Source organism: Sesamum indicum, linkage group LG6 (assembly GCF_026168435.1).
Source record: "Sesamum indicum cultivar Baizhima isolate 11 linkage group LG6, ASM2616843v1, whole genome shotgun sequence".
Lineage (NCBI taxonomy): Eukaryota > Viridiplantae > Streptophyta > Magnoliopsida > Lamiales > Pedaliaceae > Sesamum > Sesamum indicum.
Window position 1 is genome coordinate 1393922 of NC_142662.1, and position 16141 is coordinate 1410062.

Consider the following 16141-nt stretch of genomic DNA (forward strand, 5'->3'; position numbering starts at 1 on the left):
ATCAAATCATTACAATTAATTACCTCTAAACCATCTGTTTTTGACAGGTAAAACAGTATACAAATCAACTTTTGAGTTCATTTGGTCTTGGGAAAAACCACATGTTACTGCAACAAAAACTTACATCATTTGACTCACAGTTCATCAGTGAAAAGTGTGTAACTTTACATTGTCCTAAAGTCAACTAACTGATATTAGTTGTACCTAATTTCATGAAAGAATGAATGACAGTGAGAGAATAAACAACCAAAGAAACATGAATTTCATCAGTGGTACAATCAGACTTTGACTGCTAATAATAGAAGGGGAGAAGGGAAAAACCAAAGATTGTCAAATGGACAGCAATAGCAGCACATTCTGTCCATGTTTCATGTCGGATTAGATTTCAGTAAAAGCCAAAATGGTGTTTCATTATGCCAGTATTAACAGCTGTTTCAGAACCCGAGATCCCACGAGCTGTTCTTCGACTAAAATATAACTAATCACCGCATGAATTATTCAAGAACTAATTAAAATGACCGTTTGATCTTTCTCTTCTTCAGTTCTCATATAACTGTAGTCTGTCAGTCTCCACCGGTACCCCACCGGCCCCATCGCCAGTCGTGCTGTTTCACAGCTGCAAGGGGATGGTGGAAAAGTGAGAACAAAATAACAAGAAAAGGGAATGAAAAGCAGTATGAGGTTGAAAAGCAAGTTCCTCATCTTTTTCTTCTTTTCCTTTGCTTCTATTCTCTGTTACTCTGAGGTGGTGGAGAGCAGTGAGTTCAACAAAGAAGTGTCGATTCTGTTGTCGATAAAAGCAAGTCTTGTTGATCCATTGGATCATCTCCGGGACTGGAAATTGGCAGATGGTAAAGTGGGGAACCTTTCAGGCCACTGCAGCTGGACTGGAGTTCAGTGCAACTCTAATGGCCTCATTGAAAGTCTTGATCTTTCCCACATGAATCTCTCTGGCAGAGTGCCTGATGAAATCCAGGGACTCCCAAGCCTGGTTTCTCTCAACTTATGCTGCAACGAGTTCTCATCACCATTGCCAAAATCTCTATCCAATCTCACTGCACTTAAGAGCCTTGATCTGAGCCAAAACTTCTTTGTTGATGGATTCCCAGATGGGCTCGGAATGGCTGCAGGATTGACTGCATTAAATGCTTCAGGGAATAACTTTTCGGGTTATCTCCCTGAGGATCTTGGGAACGCAACTCTGCTTGAGAGCCTGGATTTGAGGGGGAACTTCTTTGAAGGTTCCATTCCAAGAAACTACAAGAATATGGTGAGGTTGAAGTTTCTTGGTCTTTCAGGGAATAATCTCACTGGCCCGATACCGATGGAGCTAGGCGAACTAGCCTCGCTGGAGACTGTTATTCTTGGATACAATGCATTTGAAAGTGGGATTCCTGCAGAGTTTGGAAATCTTACCAATCTCAGGTATTTGGACCTGGCCATAGGCAATATTGGCGGCTCGATTCCAGCTGAACTGGGAAAACTGAGGAAGCTGGAAACAGTTTTCTTGTACCAAAACAATCTGGAGGGGAAGATTCCACCAGAGATTGGTAACATTACTGCATTGCAGTTCCTGGACCTGTCTGATAACATGCTGTCAGGAGAAATTCCGGCAGAGATGGCTGAACTTAAGAATCTGCAGCTATTGAACCTGATGTCCAATCAGCTGTCCGGTTCAGTTCCTCCTGCCGTTGGGGGATTGGCTCAACTAGAGGTACTTGAGCTTTGGAACAACACATTGTCAGGGCCTTTGCCTACTGATCTTGGCCGAAAATCGCCACTTCAGTGGCTGGATCTCTCATCCAATTCGTTCTCTGGTCCGATTCCAACAACTTTGTGCGATAGAGGAAACCTAACTAAGCTCATCCTCTTCAACAATGCCTTCTCTGGTCCGATTCCAGCAAGTTTATCGATGTGTCCCTCACTTGTCCGAGTCAGGATACATAACAATCGTCTTTCTGGCACTGTCCCTATCGGTTTTGGCAAACTAGGCAAACTCCAAAGGCTGGAACTGGCAAATAATAGTCTCACTGGCCAAATTCCAAATGACCTTTCTTCTTCTACTTCTCTTTCTTTCATTGATCTATCAAGAAACCATCTTCAATCTTCTATTCCTTCGTCCATTCTCTCCATCCCAACTCTCCAGAACTTTTTGGCCTCGGGCAATAACTTGATTGGAGATTTCCCAGATCAGTTCCAAGATTGTCCTGCTCTTGCTGTCCTGGATCTCTCATCAAACCATTTCACTGGAAGTATTCCAGCAAGCATTGCATCGTGTGAGAGATTGGTTACCTTGAATCTTCGGAACAACCAGTTGAATGGACCAATCCCAAAAGCAATTGCAATGATGCCCACATTGGCTGTCCTGGATCTCTCCAACAACTCTCTGACTGGGGGAATTCCTGAAAACTTCGGGAATTCTCCAGCCCTGGAAATGATAAATCTTTCTTACAACAAGCTAGAGGGCCCTGTCCCTTTAAACGGCATTCTCAGAACGATAAATCCCAATGATCTGGTTGGCAATGCTGGTCTCTGCGGTGGAGTTCTTCCTCCTTGCTCACACAGTGCAGCATATACATCAAAAGAACATGGCCTGCATGCAAAACACATCATTGGGGGATGGATAATTGGGATTTCAGCGCTTCTAGCTCTAGTTATGGCAGGTTTTGGAGCTCGAGCACTGTACCAAAAATGGCAGGACGGGAATTGCTTTAAGGAAAGATTTGAAACGGGCAACGGGGATTGGCCATGGAGATTGATGGCATTCCAGAGGCTTGGTTTCAATAGTAATGACATTCTAGCCTGCATTAAGGAGTCAAATGTGATAGGAATGGGGGCAACAGGGACAGTTTACAAGGCTGAGATACAGAGAGCAAACACAACTGTTGCTGTCAAGAAACTGTGGAGATCAAGAACTGATCTTGAGATGGGAGGCAGTGGTGACCTTGTGGGAGAGGTGAACTTGCTAGCAAGGTTAAGGCACCGGAACATTGTGAGGCTTGTGGGACTTCTTCACAACGACACCGATGCAATGATAATCTATGAGTACATGCAAAACGGAAACCTTGGTGACGCATTGCATTGCAAACAAGCCAGCCGGTTGCTGGTAGACTGGGTTTCAAGGTACAATATAGCACTGGGGGTTGCACAAGGGCTGGCTTATCTCCACCATGATTGTCATCCACCCATAATCCACCGAGACGTGAAGTCAAATAACATATTACTTGATGAAAATCTTGAGGCAAGAGTTGCTGATTTTGGTTTGGCAAAGCTAATGCTTAAGAAGAATGAAACAGTTTCAATGGTTGCAGGATCTTATGGATACATAGCCCCTGGTGAGTTACTTCTGTTATTATTATCTAGTTATATGGCTTCCAAAATCAGTCGAAATGCATTACAACAAACTAAAACAGATGAAGCTCCCATAGTTATCTGCAACAGTTGCATAAACACAGATGGACTAAACCAAAATTCTCAACAACTTGGACTTATAAATTGGAAAATTGGATTATATTTCCTGAATAGTATCTTGATAGAGTTTTCATTAGAAATTGAAGTTTTAGTTTGAAGCATCTCCATTGATATTATAAACTATGACCAAAACCAACCATCTAACATCTTTGAAACTTTCCTTGACAGAGTACGGGTACACAATGAAAGTTGATGAGAAGAGTGACATTTACAGCTACGGAGTAGTCCTGATGGAACTCCTCACTGGGAAGAGACCATTAGAACCTGAATTCAGAGAATCTGTTGATATTGTAGAATGGATACGCAAAAAGATGAGAGACAACAAACCTCTGGAGGAAGCTCTAGACCCCAGTGTTGGCAACACGAAACACGTTCAAGAAGAGATGCTCTTAGTTCTAAGAATAGCTGTTCTTTGCACTGCAAAGCTCCCGAGAGACAGACCCTCGATGAGAGATGTTCTAACAATGCTTGGAGAGGCAAAGCCGCGGAGAAAAAGTAGCTGCGGCAATGGAGTGAATGCTACTAACAAAGACAAACCAGTATTTAGCACGTCTCCTGTAAACGGCCTTCTGTGAATACCAAACAAATCTATGCTGCTTCCGGGCCACGGATTAGTTTTTCGATTTTCATCTGTAACTAGAAGCTTTGAAGATCATTCTGTAAGTTCTGATATCTTGTTGTCTAGAACTAGAGAGGTATAGGGATTGATGCTGCAAATAGTATTGTAACTTTTTTGCTATTTATAATCAGAAGTGCACAATTTTATTGCACCCACAAACAAATAAAGCGTGTCTGCTCTTAGCGCACAAAGAAAACTGCAAAAACTAATCTCCACTGATACGAGAACAGAAATCCCGCATGAATCTCAAGTAGCATTTGATCATATGAAGATGATACAACATTGTATTAGGAGGCAGTTTCAGAGAGCTGCTGGATGAATGAAAGAACGTAAACGACACCCAATGTCTGCAAATAAATATAATTCGCCAAAAATGATTTTTGGAAAGCAACATAATGACATATGACAAACATTTAAGAAGTTGTAAAGCCAACGGAAAAAAAATTAAATGAGGGAGTATTAACAGCCTCGGATACAAAAATGAAGAAAAATATTTTCTTTCATTAACACAAGAATATTTACCAGTCTGTGCTGCAGCAAAACCAAAACTCAACAACTAGACACTCCCATACTTACAACATTATCGAAAGGCAACTCTCAGATGCTTACCTATATGACAGAAAAATCAACAACGTTTCTGTCATGCTAACACAAGTGCTCCCCCCAAGTAGGGGAAATGCGTCAAATTAACATTACTTTCAAGATAAAAAGGTGAAGTAGAGGGCACCATGAGTGATATTTCCCTTGACAAAATTCATTGGCAATATATAGCATCTTCATTTTTCCATGCTTCATGCTCCAGGGAGGAGTTGTTTCAGTATATATTTGGAATATTATTTATATGCATTTTCAACTGTCTCCTGTTCCTTTCATGAGACCTTTGGAGCAGCAATCAAAAAGAAAGGAATAGAAGGGCATGTTAGCATAACTAAAATATCAAGTGTGCATGAAAAAAAATCAGCTACAAACTACAGTGTGCATACCAAGTCCATTGACCTCAGCCGTCCTCCTGATTCGAAGTCTCCTCACTGAGCTCAGAAACATCCTGTTACAAATCACAATCAATAAGACTGTCAAAACGAAATTAATGAATTTCATTTACCTGCTCGTATGTATCTATTTAAGTTTTCTTTGTAGTTGGGATCTGGGCAGCATGAGGCTTGATAGAAGAACAAAACAACAGGTATAAAAATATTATTACATAAACAAGCATTTTGAGTTTTTTTGCAATGATGAGTGAGTAAAGATGTTCAAGATGGTATTACTAAAGGGATAAAGTTTGTACTAAAAAACTAATCACAGGATGCATTATGAGGACATACTCCCAAGGAACATCTCCGACAAGCATCCAGTCTCCTTCTTTGTCTTCATAAGTGAGAACGAAGTCAGACGAACTGTCCAACAATATAGGTGGTCGTCTTTTACCACCCATGATAACTTCCTCCTCCGCCTTGGATCCTATAAGAGCAATACATAAGCAAGCCATCATCAGTAAACTACTGAAGATCCACTTAGGTCGATCAACTTCTGAAGAAACTTAGAAAAAGAAAATATATTAATATCTTGAATTATCACCCAGAAGATGAATACTGCAAGTAGCATGCATATTCCAAGGGCCAATGGACAAGTATTAGTCATATTAACCAACTCCACAATCTGCATATCATTTTGTGCATGTATTGGATTTGAAAATTATCTTTGAAGTTTCTAGCTCTGGGAAGATGGCATGACAAGGGACCAACAGTGATTCTAGCAAACACTATAAATTACAAAGTTTTCACCAAGTTATCGGGACAGGAAAAGATAGGGAAATAAATTCTTCATCAAAACAAAATGAGAGGCCAGAAAATTACGTGTTGCACCAACTGCTGCACTGAGTTTAAACATGTGATCCAGCGTATGAGCTAAACTGTCGTAGCAGCTATGAGCACTCAGATCTACCTTTCTTCCAATTGGGATCCCGTCCATGTTCACCTTTATAAACAAAGATGTTTTCACAAGTCCTCTTTCCTTTGCAACATTGTGATTCCTGTTGCTGCTATAGTTGGTCTTATCCAACACAAGATTCATGCCTTTACTCTTATCAATGGCTGAGGCACTTTCTTCCATGGCTGGTGACTTTGCATGGTTTACCAAGCTGTTCATTCTGTAAGCTCTGATAGGAGGCCATCCAACAACCTGACTGCTATAGTAAATTGCATAAGAGGGGAAAAATTTAATTCACTTGAGGAAACATCTGAGCACCATTTAGGCAGAATCACAACAAAAAATAAACATATATATATATAAGAATTATCATCATCAGTGAGGCACAAGAAAATGCACATAAGAAGATCACAGAAAGGTTTTATAAGATATAGAGACATGCTTGCTAGTAATTCATTGTCAGCGCCACTATTAGTTCATTTGGAGCATTACAATGTATATTTTTATATCGGGAGATTAAGAGGAATGAAACTTCACGGCTTATAACATTAATAAGTACAGCATGTTGCTTCATCAGTTAACAAACAGCCTAATAAAACTGTGGAACGTTAGTGGTGAAAATCTTACATTGTTAGCATGTATAAAAACCAGCCCCCCTTGGTCTCAATTTATTCGAATTGGTTGCTTCAATTGAAAGACTCTTAGACACACCTGTACTGATATAATAGCATACAAAAAACAGCAAGTGTACTTTAAACATTAAACTTTAAGGGAGAAAAGTTGGAAGTTATTTGAAAATCTTGTTAATCTTATTATCAGCTTTACAACAATAAAATATATTAATCATAGACAAGTGTCTTAGAAATAGAAAAAGAACTCAAATTTAATCCAAGCACCAGATTCCCCAATAAAGCCAAAGCAGTTGTTTCATGAACCTTGAATGTTAGAGATAACCAAATCAGGAAACAAATGAGAACCAAACGAAAAACAGAAACTCCTAACCTCAATTTCTTGAAACTGATGCCATAACGACATATAAAATCCAACCCAAATGCAATAACTGAACCGAACAGAAAATGGAATATCCATAAAAGCAATAGAAATATGATCTTGGAAAGGCAATAATCGGGAAACGCTAACCATACCGGGTTCGATCAAATTGAATTAGGTCCAATCAATTCTGGTTTGGATAAGAATTTTCTACGCCAACTAACCCCTAATAGAAGAAAATCATTTCTAAACAAGATCAAGTATTTACAGGTTCAAGCACTCTTTTTGATGACATATATGACAAAACGGGGGTGAAATTAAGCAGTGAAATCACCTGACTGCAGAACGGCCCGGAGGTGAAGACGGTTCAGCTGTTCTCTTTGTGCCACAAGAGCCATTATTGTTATTAGCTTTAGCAGCAGGAGAGGAAGATGATGAAGAAGAAGAAGAAGAAGCTTTAGTAGAAACCATCGAAGGGAAATCTTTAGCAGTCAAGATTCTTGCATACTGATCCCACGAACCTGCGGCGGCCGCCTTGGCCGGCGGCGGCCTAGGCTTAGCCTTTCCACCACCAAGACTGAGTCCAAGGCCCAACTCCAACTCGGGCTCATCCGGGTAAGAAGAAGAATCCTCCGACGACATCACCATGCTTTTCTCCTCACTTGACAAAGTTGACATTGACCCAATTGAATTCAAGCCTCCGCCGCCGGAAACAACCGCAGTACGCATCAAAGATTCAACTTTTAGGCTGAAAAAAATACCAAGAAAATCAAGAAAAGAGAAACGGAGAAGAGGTTGGGCAATTCTTGGGGTTGTTTTGGGTATGAGGGAAGAAGAGAAAGAGTGCAAGGAAAAGAGCAGGGAAATGGTGGTGGTGGTGATGAGGGGTGGGGCCATGTTGTCGGATTTGTGCGCCTCAACAACATTATAGATCTCTCCAAACTGGGACCCGCTGTCGTACTACTGTTGGTGCTTGCTGTTATTGTACCAACAAGAATGAACCACTTTTTACATTAGCCTTTTACTGAACTGACATCATTTTGATATTTTTGCTTCTTTGTCTTCTTCCTCCGCCTTCCTACTTTTACCCTCTTGTCTACACACTAGTGGAAACTAACAAAGGGAAATTTTGTTCCATCAGCATAAATTACAACATATTTCTTTTAAATTTATTATAATTAGAAATATTTTTTATTAATTAATGATAATTTAATGAATATCTCTTGGGACAATTTAGTATAGAGAGTATTATAAAATGATCATAAATTTAATAGATATTTATAATTTTTTAAACAATTATATATGTTTATAATTATAACAAATTTAAGTAGAACCTATTGTAATTTATTCTTATTAATATACTATATTTAGTACTTTTTTTCTGCTTTATGAATCACTAAAAGTATAATTATCTTATGAAATACATATTGTAAAACTTATTCAAAATTATATGCAACATAAAAATTGTACTTCGAATAATTTGATAATGAATAAAGATTTCAGAGTACATTTAGGTTCATGAATTTAGATTTGAGAAATAATTTTAGAAAATAAAATTCGAATGATTACATATCAAAATATTTAAAATTCATCAATATTAAATAAAATATAATTGAAAGATTACAATTTTTTAAATTTAAAACGATCCAAATAATCAAAAAAATTTATTATCAATGGTTTGAAATTCCTTCAATTGAAAATATTTTAAAAAACAAAAAAAAAAAAAGAGTACTGAAATATTAAACTTACTAGTGGTAGTGACAAATTCGGTACATGTATTTAAATTTATTATATATGAAACTTAAAACACTTGTGGATATTTGTTCGATAATCTTTTTATTATAAAAATATTTTTATTAATTGTGCGAAAATATGGTTATAAATGGAGAGGAGAGAGAGAAATTTATTAGTTAAAAAAATAATAGATAAACATAATTTAGTGCTGGAGAGGGACAAAATGATAACAACAATTTTATCATCATTTTTGCTTTTAACAAGTGGGTTAATTTAGTCAATAAATTAAATGCGGTCAAAATAGTTATCCCTACGCTCACATGCCTAAAAAGGGACCCACTAAGTGCACTCGATGCATATACACATATAATAAAATTATAATAATTTCAAAAAACTAAGAAACATGATATCACGTATTGAATGGATTTTAATTCTCAGTCGGTTTTAAATAAAATGTAAGTAAGCTTTTCTGTAATCAATGATAATTATATAAAGATAAAGAAAAAGGTAAAGTAATTTATCTGAAAATGTAAGATTTGATCAACGAATGTAACATATAGTGCTTGAAATTTTGATGTCGGCTCAAGTTTTCTACTTAAATCTTTGAACTGAAGATTTAATTTTGGATGTAAAAGAAGGAGAAATTGAAAGATAAAAGGAAAAGTAATAAAGTAGGGCATTGGCCTGGTGAGTGGCAATAAGTTCGTGTCAAGAGAGAGGTATAGTCTAGTCTAGTCTAGAAAAAAGGGCTGTGAGGTGAGGACAAAGCACACTTTCCGCCAACAGACAACCCGACAACATGTAGGGGCCGCTGAACTTACACATCATCCCCCACCCCCCAACCCATTCTGTTGAAACTGCCGGCCCCACATAACCTAAGCTAAGACCAGCCCCACATAACCTAAGCTAAGACCAACTCCAACTGCACCAATTTACCAAATTTTATCGCATGATCAATGGTTTTATTTTCCCTTTGTTTCAACACTCTTCATCACTTATGTTACTACAATTTCAAACTGGGAAGAAGGGAAAAACAACAGCCCATCACTTAACAATCATACTACTACCACTCAACAACATTAATACCCCACTACAATCCCACAAAACATATCAAATCAATTAACCGAAAAAAGAGAGCAACTGTTAGTTTCCATGAATCCAGAAATACTTTTTATAAAAAACATTGGTCCAGCAACCTAGGGCAGAAAGCGTACCAGATAAACAGCAAGGAAACATTTAACCAAAACCACTCAAAGGAATTGTCCATTATAAGTTCCCATTTTGGAGAAAACCAAAACATAAGCAGGGGTAAAGGAAGCATTTGCTTCTCCTATAACAAAAACTTTAAAAGTGAGAGCAGCATGCGAGACACCCAACTCTAGTTATCTTATGACAGTTACTATATCAAGCACCCCGGAAACCATTAGCTCGGACTCTTTTCCCGTCGCTGTCGTTTTGCTCACTTCCCCTTCCAGAAGCCCTTCCACCTCGCCCCCCTCTGCCTCTTCCTCCACTTCCTGATCAAGATTAGTTCCAAGGTATATCAGTAATAACTCATGCATCCACTTGAAGAAAGAACCACCTCAAGATCTAAAAGTTTAAGTCCATAAAAACAATAGCACTAACAACATTGTTTATGCTTGCATAAAGCCTCAGCAGAATTCCAAAATGTCCTTCAATTTTGAAGAGAAAAAAACGAAAACCGTTGCATTTGAGTACTCTAAAGGGAGAGCCTAACAGCACAAATGCACAAAAAGATAGATGGCTGGAAATATGAAACAACTAGAGAGAAGTTCAGCAAAGGTAAGAATTCATACTTCCACCACGAGAAGAAGTACTGTTGGGTCTTCTCTCCTCAATGTACACTTTCCTTCCAGCCAATTGAATTGGAGAAGCCTACAAAAGAAAAAAAGATAAAACAACATACAGAAACCAGATAAGATACAGCTGACTTCAAATTATAAAGATCACAATTTAACGACAAGTAAAGAATACTAGCAAGTGGACACATAGAAGCAACCAGCACATTCTCCGAGGGCAATCTCAACATAGATGAAGATTTCCCAAGACCATGGAGGGATGATATTATTTAAACATTCCAATCACACTAGCTGAAAACTTACATCTTAATCTCAAACACACATTCTAAACACATTGGCTGAGAGCCTCACAACAGTAGGTTTAACCAAAAGGTTAATACACAAATCAAAAACTACAATTAACTAAGGAATTGAGGTGCAGGATGGAGACACCAACCAAAGAAACTCATGGAAATGATGGAGAATATATAAATAGTTAATTACGGACATGCTAAGCAGGGAGACAGCTGTTTAACTGCCCTGGAAATGCAGTGATTGGAAAACTTGGAGCACTAGACATTTGTTAAAACATTTGAAAAAACCAACAAGTGACATTTCTAACCAAAATGAGAAAAATCCAAACCTTGATCGCATTCTGAACACTCTGAACATCTTCAAACTCAACGAAGGCATAGCACACACCAGTATCCTGTCCACCACAAACAGACTCAGGGATTGTGACAAGCACATAATATTAAATACCAAATAAAGATAAATTAGCAAGGAAATCAACCACGCGATTTCTCAAGAAGACTCCATCCTGCTTGATTTTCCCAAAGTTCTTGAACTCTTGCAGAATATCAAGACTTGTCACTGTAGAAGGCAAGTTCCTCACATACACAGATTTGGATTCTCCTGAGAAATGATTGACAGAATCAAACTAATTGAACCACATAACTATGGAATAGTAGTTTTCTTTCATAAAACATATCTGCAACAAATAATATAAGTCAGAATGGTTGGCCAATCAGCCACCATCATGTCTCTCCGTAGAGAACAAGGGCACAAATGACAAGACAAATATTAACACCCAAAGCACAGATATTTATTAACCACAAAGTTAGATACTTTAATCTATGAACCTAAGAATAAAATTACCTCCAGCAAACAAATGTGAACAGATTTGCAATTGAAATGACATGCAGAAGGTTACATTATCAGGCAATTAGAAATACTTGTGATTAACATGATATTGCATCCAAATGCCTGGATCCTGAAATAAATGTATTTCGCATAAAAGAGAAAAATTGAAGTGGCAGCCATTACCTTCCTGTGACGGTAAGGCTTCTTCAACGGCCTCCACAGCTGGACTTGAAAGAATTGGGGTTGACTGCTTTGGCGAAGGCTGTGATACATGGTTCCAATCTGCAGTTGGTGGTCTTCTCTGAGTGTAAGCTGGCTGAGAACTTATTGATGGTGTAGATTTTCCTTTAGCCCGCAACTTCAAATTCAGGAAGGATTGAAACCCACAATCAAGAGATTCAAGGAGAGAACCAGTCAGAAAATGGCACATACAAGAACTTATTATAGCAATTAGTTCGAAAATACGAAAGATGAAAGCAGGTTAGTTTTCAACATGACTCCTATGGAGCTTTCTAGATCGCACATGGACTGGAAGGATATCACTACATCCTTCCACTATGGAAAAGCATACTGTTCAAATGTTACAAAGAGAAAACTTTAGCGGGTTAACAAAATTGTCATATAGCAAATTCCTAAGCTGGGAGTAAACACATCCAAGGTATTCTGAAGGCAAAAGTTATAGGACATGCCATATCAAATAAAAAATTGAGCTAATATTACTTAAGTACTTGACAGACGATTAATCTTCTTCCACAAAAGAGAATGACTTCACTATTGTAGCCAGGTCGTATTGCATATTTCCTGCTACCTTGATATCAAGTATAATATACGTCGGCATTAGACATTGCGAAAATTTCACATGACAAAATAATTATGTTTATTATTATCGTTCGGGCTTGCTAATTCAAATGGTGCTTACTATAGAAGCATATGTCAGCTTCTCAGGTTCGCCAACAGGTTCTGCCATGGAAAGCTGAGATTCTTGTACAGTAGTTACTGTGCTTTGAAGCAAGGGACTTGATTCTTCAAAAGGAGTTTCCTCTTCCAGTGTGTCAACTTCAGGCTCTAGCTCAGGCTCAGGCTCAGGTTCAGGTTCAAGCTCGGGCTCAGGCTCCTGCTGATGATGCTCTTGGAAAGTGTACTCTTGAACTGTCTCATCTCCTTCAATATGAACAGAACTAACATATTCGGCTGCCTCATCCTCCAACCCATAATCAGATACTGTTTTAAGAAGAAACTGTGTTAGCGCGTTGATAATACATAGGAAAACCTACAGTAGCATGATCCAATAAACCGAAGAGACCAGACATCTGAGCTTGAAATGTATTTATATATATATATATATATATATAAAGAAAAAAGCGCAAAGACTTTTGAACTCATTAGAGAATCTCTGGCCTAATGTGGAACCTTGACGGGCATAAAATCTAAACAGTCCATATATAATCTATCGCATGAATCAAAGATTCAATATGAATAACATCTAAGATTGATTAAACATATTCTGGCAAAAGGAACACTTTGACATCACATAACAAATTTCCATCAAGTTTAGCTAGTGAACTTGGAGATTTTGTTGAAATCTCATATTCAAAACTTTGTATACTTGCTGTATTTACAGAATTTAGACCAATTCCAGCCAAATAACTCGGGTCTTAAATCGAAGAATTTGCATTTATAAGTTTGGTGCAAGATAAACTTGGTGAACATTACATTGAACTCCACAGAAGGGAATTGAGTATTCAGAACAGATGAAAAGATCATTAGATCAATCAACTACACCTGCTGGATCAGGGAGATGAGTAGAAACAGTAGGCTCATAATCAACACTCTGTTCCTGTGCTGCTACTGGAGCTGAAGTTTGGTGCACCACCTCCTCATCAACAAAATGAAACATATCATTCAGAACAAAATAGCCTTTCTCCTGTGGAGCAAGGAAGAAGGTCTGAACAAACTTCCTCCAGCCGTTATAATCTCTGGACTTCACAGAGCCAGTAACAACTACAAGAACACCTCCGTTCCATGATTCGAGGGAATTTATTGTCTTAATCTCGATTCCAGTGAAATTTAGTGACATGAGTAGTTGATGAATTTTCTGCATTGGAAAAGAAGACAGACATGTCAAGATTGATTCACGAATAACTATAACAACACATCACAGGGAAACACAAAGACAATTTCCACTGAACCCAATTTTGATGGTCAATGAATTGACAACAGATAATTTATATGGTTCTTTGTCCTCGGAACACTTGATAAGTAAGACAGTCAACCATGTTTGAAGATAAAGCAAATCAAATCAGATTCAGCTATGCCAAATAGACAATAAACACATCCCAAAATCATCACCTTATTTCTAATCTCTGCAAATCCCAAAATCCAAAAGCCATAGTTTTGTTATTAAATCAAATGGAAAAAGAGGGGGGGGGGGAGCAATTACCACCATATCGGACGCAGATTCGCTGATTTCTCTATCAACTCTAACCATAGAGCTGGACTCATTGTAAAAGTGATGCACATAATCCCTCTGCTGTTGGAACACCTGATAATATTGCTGAACGAAGTACGACCCAACCTAATAATCCCAAAACCACAATTAATTCATAGAAAAAGGAAAAAGAAGAAAGAAATAGCTTATGCTATATGCACAAACATGCAAAAACCACAGACGCTTATGTTAGATTACCTGAGTTGCGGTGACTTGAGCTGCGTACTGATTCGCCATTTCCCCCAGTACCAATCTCTCCAGAAACAGCGATCGCCAAACTAAAACCCTAGATCAAGAGCTCTTACTCAAAAACGGATGTTCCTCTTACACGTTTCTGAATAATAAAACAGATTATAGCGCACTGAAGTCACAGTCAATCTCACTCCTCTAAGTTATTATTATCGAACAGAAGAAAGAAAATAAATCAAAGTGAGAAATTCCGCTATGCGTTTCTGAGAGAGAAAAGAGAGTGAAATAGAGAGAGAGAGAGGGTTTTTAAAAAAGCGAACAATGAAGAGAAACCGAATAATTATTTTCTCTTTTGTATTTAGTTGTTCTACTATTTCCGCATTTCATTAGTTTTGTCGGGAGATCTCGGTCAATATAAAATCTTTACAATGCACTAGATTTTATATGAATGGCTTTGATAATTCCATTCACTTAATTGTATTGTCCGGACGAGTATATAATTTTTCAACACGAAGAGAAATTGAATAATTCTTTTCTCTTTTGTATTTATTTCTTTCACTATTTTGGCATTACATTAGTTTTGTCGGGAGATCTCGGTCAATATAAAATCTTCACCGTGCACTAGATCTTATATGAATGGTTTTGATGATTCCATTCAGCTAATTGTACTGTCCGGACGAGTATATCTCGGAATAAATTTTTCAACACGAAGAGAAACTAAATAATTCTTTTCTCTTTTGTATTTATTTCTTCCACTATTTCAGCATTACATTAGCTATGTCCGGATGTATAAAATGAGCAAATATTCTGCTGTAAAAAAAAAAAATTAGCAGATTACTAATTGTGTTTTAAAAAATGAAGTAAATAAGGGGTAATTTGCTTCTTCCTAAAAAAATATAGAGGTTAATTTACTATTTTATTTCTCACATGGAGTTTTTTTTTTTTTCTTATTTCTCATATTATAGAGGAATAAATTGCATTTTTTCTTATAAATTCGTATAGTTTATTATAAATTTATGAATCCGATGCTATAATATATATTTTTCAAATTAATGGGTTCAAAATAAATTGTATCATAATCAATTAATTTATACTCAATAGTTATGCAATCGTCTAATCAAACTAACCTTAATGAAAAAACTGATTACTGAATGATCTTTTATGAAATAATTTTCAAACATAAAGAAAATTTTACTTTCCGAAAAATCAGCCCATGAAATGAAAATTATGTGGTGGAAATCTCTTGTTGGGCACTAGTATTCAGCCCATCAAACCCATCTCAGAGGCCCAATATCTGATTTGCATAAACCCATACTAAATTAGAGTATCGTATAAAAGGCCCATCTCTATCAAGGCCCAAAATTTATATACCTAAGGCAAAATTCTCAAAAACCTAAATTAGTAAATTTGTTTTTTTTTTTTACTGTGTTTTTCTATACACAGATTTTGATGAAAACATGTAAAAAAGTTATAGCTCAAAATTTTACCTAAATTCGTGTTGAAAAATTTACCTCGAGATATACTTGTCCGGACAGTATAATTAGCTGAATGGAATCATCGAAGCCATTCATATAAGATCTAGTGCATGGTGAAGAATCTATCTTGACCGAGATCTCCCGACAAAGCTAATGTAATGCCGAAATAGTGGAAGAAATAAGTACAAAAGAGAAAAGAATTATTCAATTTCTCTTCGTGTTGAAAAATTTACCTAGATATATACTCGTCCGGACAGTACAATTAGTTGAATGGAATCATCGAAGCCATTCATATAAGATCTAGTGC

At 37.3% G+C, this 16141-nt stretch overlaps 3 protein-coding genes across 6 annotated transcripts; 1 reads left to right on the forward strand and 2 right to left on the reverse strand.

Moving 5' to 3' along the window:
• The first annotated feature begins 483 nt into the window (after positions 1-483).
• LOC105165681 (uncharacterized) lies at positions 484-4241 on the forward strand. The gene is made up of 2 exons (XM_020694470.2): positions 484-3335; positions 3640-4241. The coding sequence occupies exons 1-2, from the start codon at positions 665-667 to the stop codon at positions 4044-4046; spliced, it is 3078 nt and encodes a 1025-aa protein (XP_020550129.1). The 5' UTR covers positions 484-664; the 3' UTR covers positions 4047-4241.
• A 330-nt stretch (positions 4242-4571) lies between these two features.
• Positions 4572-7921, reverse strand: LOC105165679 (auxin-responsive protein IAA12). 4 transcript variants are annotated; one of them, XM_011084766.3, is made up of 6 exons: positions 7528-7921; positions 7341-7416; positions 5944-6275; positions 5413-5548; positions 5074-5135; positions 4572-4968 (listed from the first exon to the last, which is right to left on the reverse strand). In XM_011084766.3, exons 1-6 carry the CDS (start codon positions 7901-7903, stop codon positions 4940-4942), a joined length of 1011 nt encoding a protein of 336 aa, XP_011083068.1. In that variant the 5' UTR covers positions 7904-7921; the 3' UTR covers positions 4572-4939. The 4 variants fall into 4 exon arrangements, with proteins under 4 accessions (XP_011083068.1, XP_020550131.1, XP_011083066.1 ...); XM_020694472.2 differs by having other exon boundaries at positions 5944-6272; positions 7528-7920; XM_011084764.3 differs by having other exon boundaries at positions 7341-7919.
• Positions 7922-9887: 1966 nt separating this feature from the next.
• On the reverse strand, positions 9888-14693 carry LOC105165678 (nuclear transport factor 2). The gene is made up of 9 exons (XM_011084763.3): positions 14369-14693; positions 14123-14257; positions 13465-13777; positions 12602-12903; positions 11866-12040; positions 11333-11454; positions 11183-11248; positions 10558-10636; positions 9888-10257 (listed from the first exon to the last, which is right to left on the reverse strand). The coding sequence occupies exons 1-9, from the start codon at positions 14405-14407 to the stop codon at positions 10145-10147; spliced, it is 1344 nt and encodes a 447-aa protein (XP_011083065.1). The 5' UTR covers positions 14408-14693; the 3' UTR covers positions 9888-10144.
• Between the last annotated feature and the right edge of the window lie 1448 nt (positions 14694-16141).

Excerpts from the sequence above, each read along its gene's own strand:
- LOC105165681 (XM_020694470.2), top strand. The coding sequence starts at position 665 with ATGAAAAGCAGTATGAGGTTGAAAAGCAAGTTCCTCATCTTTTTCTTC. Across the intron at positions 3,336-3,639 it reads TTATGGATACATAGCCCCTG|AGTACGGGTACACAATGAAA; the intron begins GTGAGTTACTTC and ends TTTCCTTGACAG.
- LOC105165679 (XM_011084764.3), bottom strand. The coding sequence starts at position 7,903 with ATGGCCCCACCCCTCATCACCACCACCACCATTTCCCTGCTCTTTTCC. Across the intron at positions 5,549-5,943 it reads TGCAGCAGTTGGTGCAACAC|GATCCAAGGCGGAGGAGGAA; the intron begins GTAATTTTCTGG and ends TTGCTCTTATAG. Across the intron at positions 5,136-5,412 it reads GTCGGAGATGTTCCTTGGGA|GATGTTTCTGAGCTCAGTGA; the intron begins GTATGTCCTCAT and ends GATTTGTAACAG.
- LOC105165678 (XM_011084763.3), bottom strand. The coding sequence starts at position 14,407 with ATGGCGAATCAGTACGCAGCTCAAGTCACCGCAACTCAG. Across the intron at positions 12,041-12,601 it reads AGCTGACATATGCTTCTATA|TTGCGGGCTAAAGGAAAATC; the intron begins GTAAGCACCATT and ends CTGAATTTGAAG. Across the intron at positions 11,249-11,332 it reads TCTTCTTGAGAAATCGCGTG|GATACTGGTGTGTGCTATGC; the intron begins GTTGATTTCCTT and ends TGTGGTGGACAG.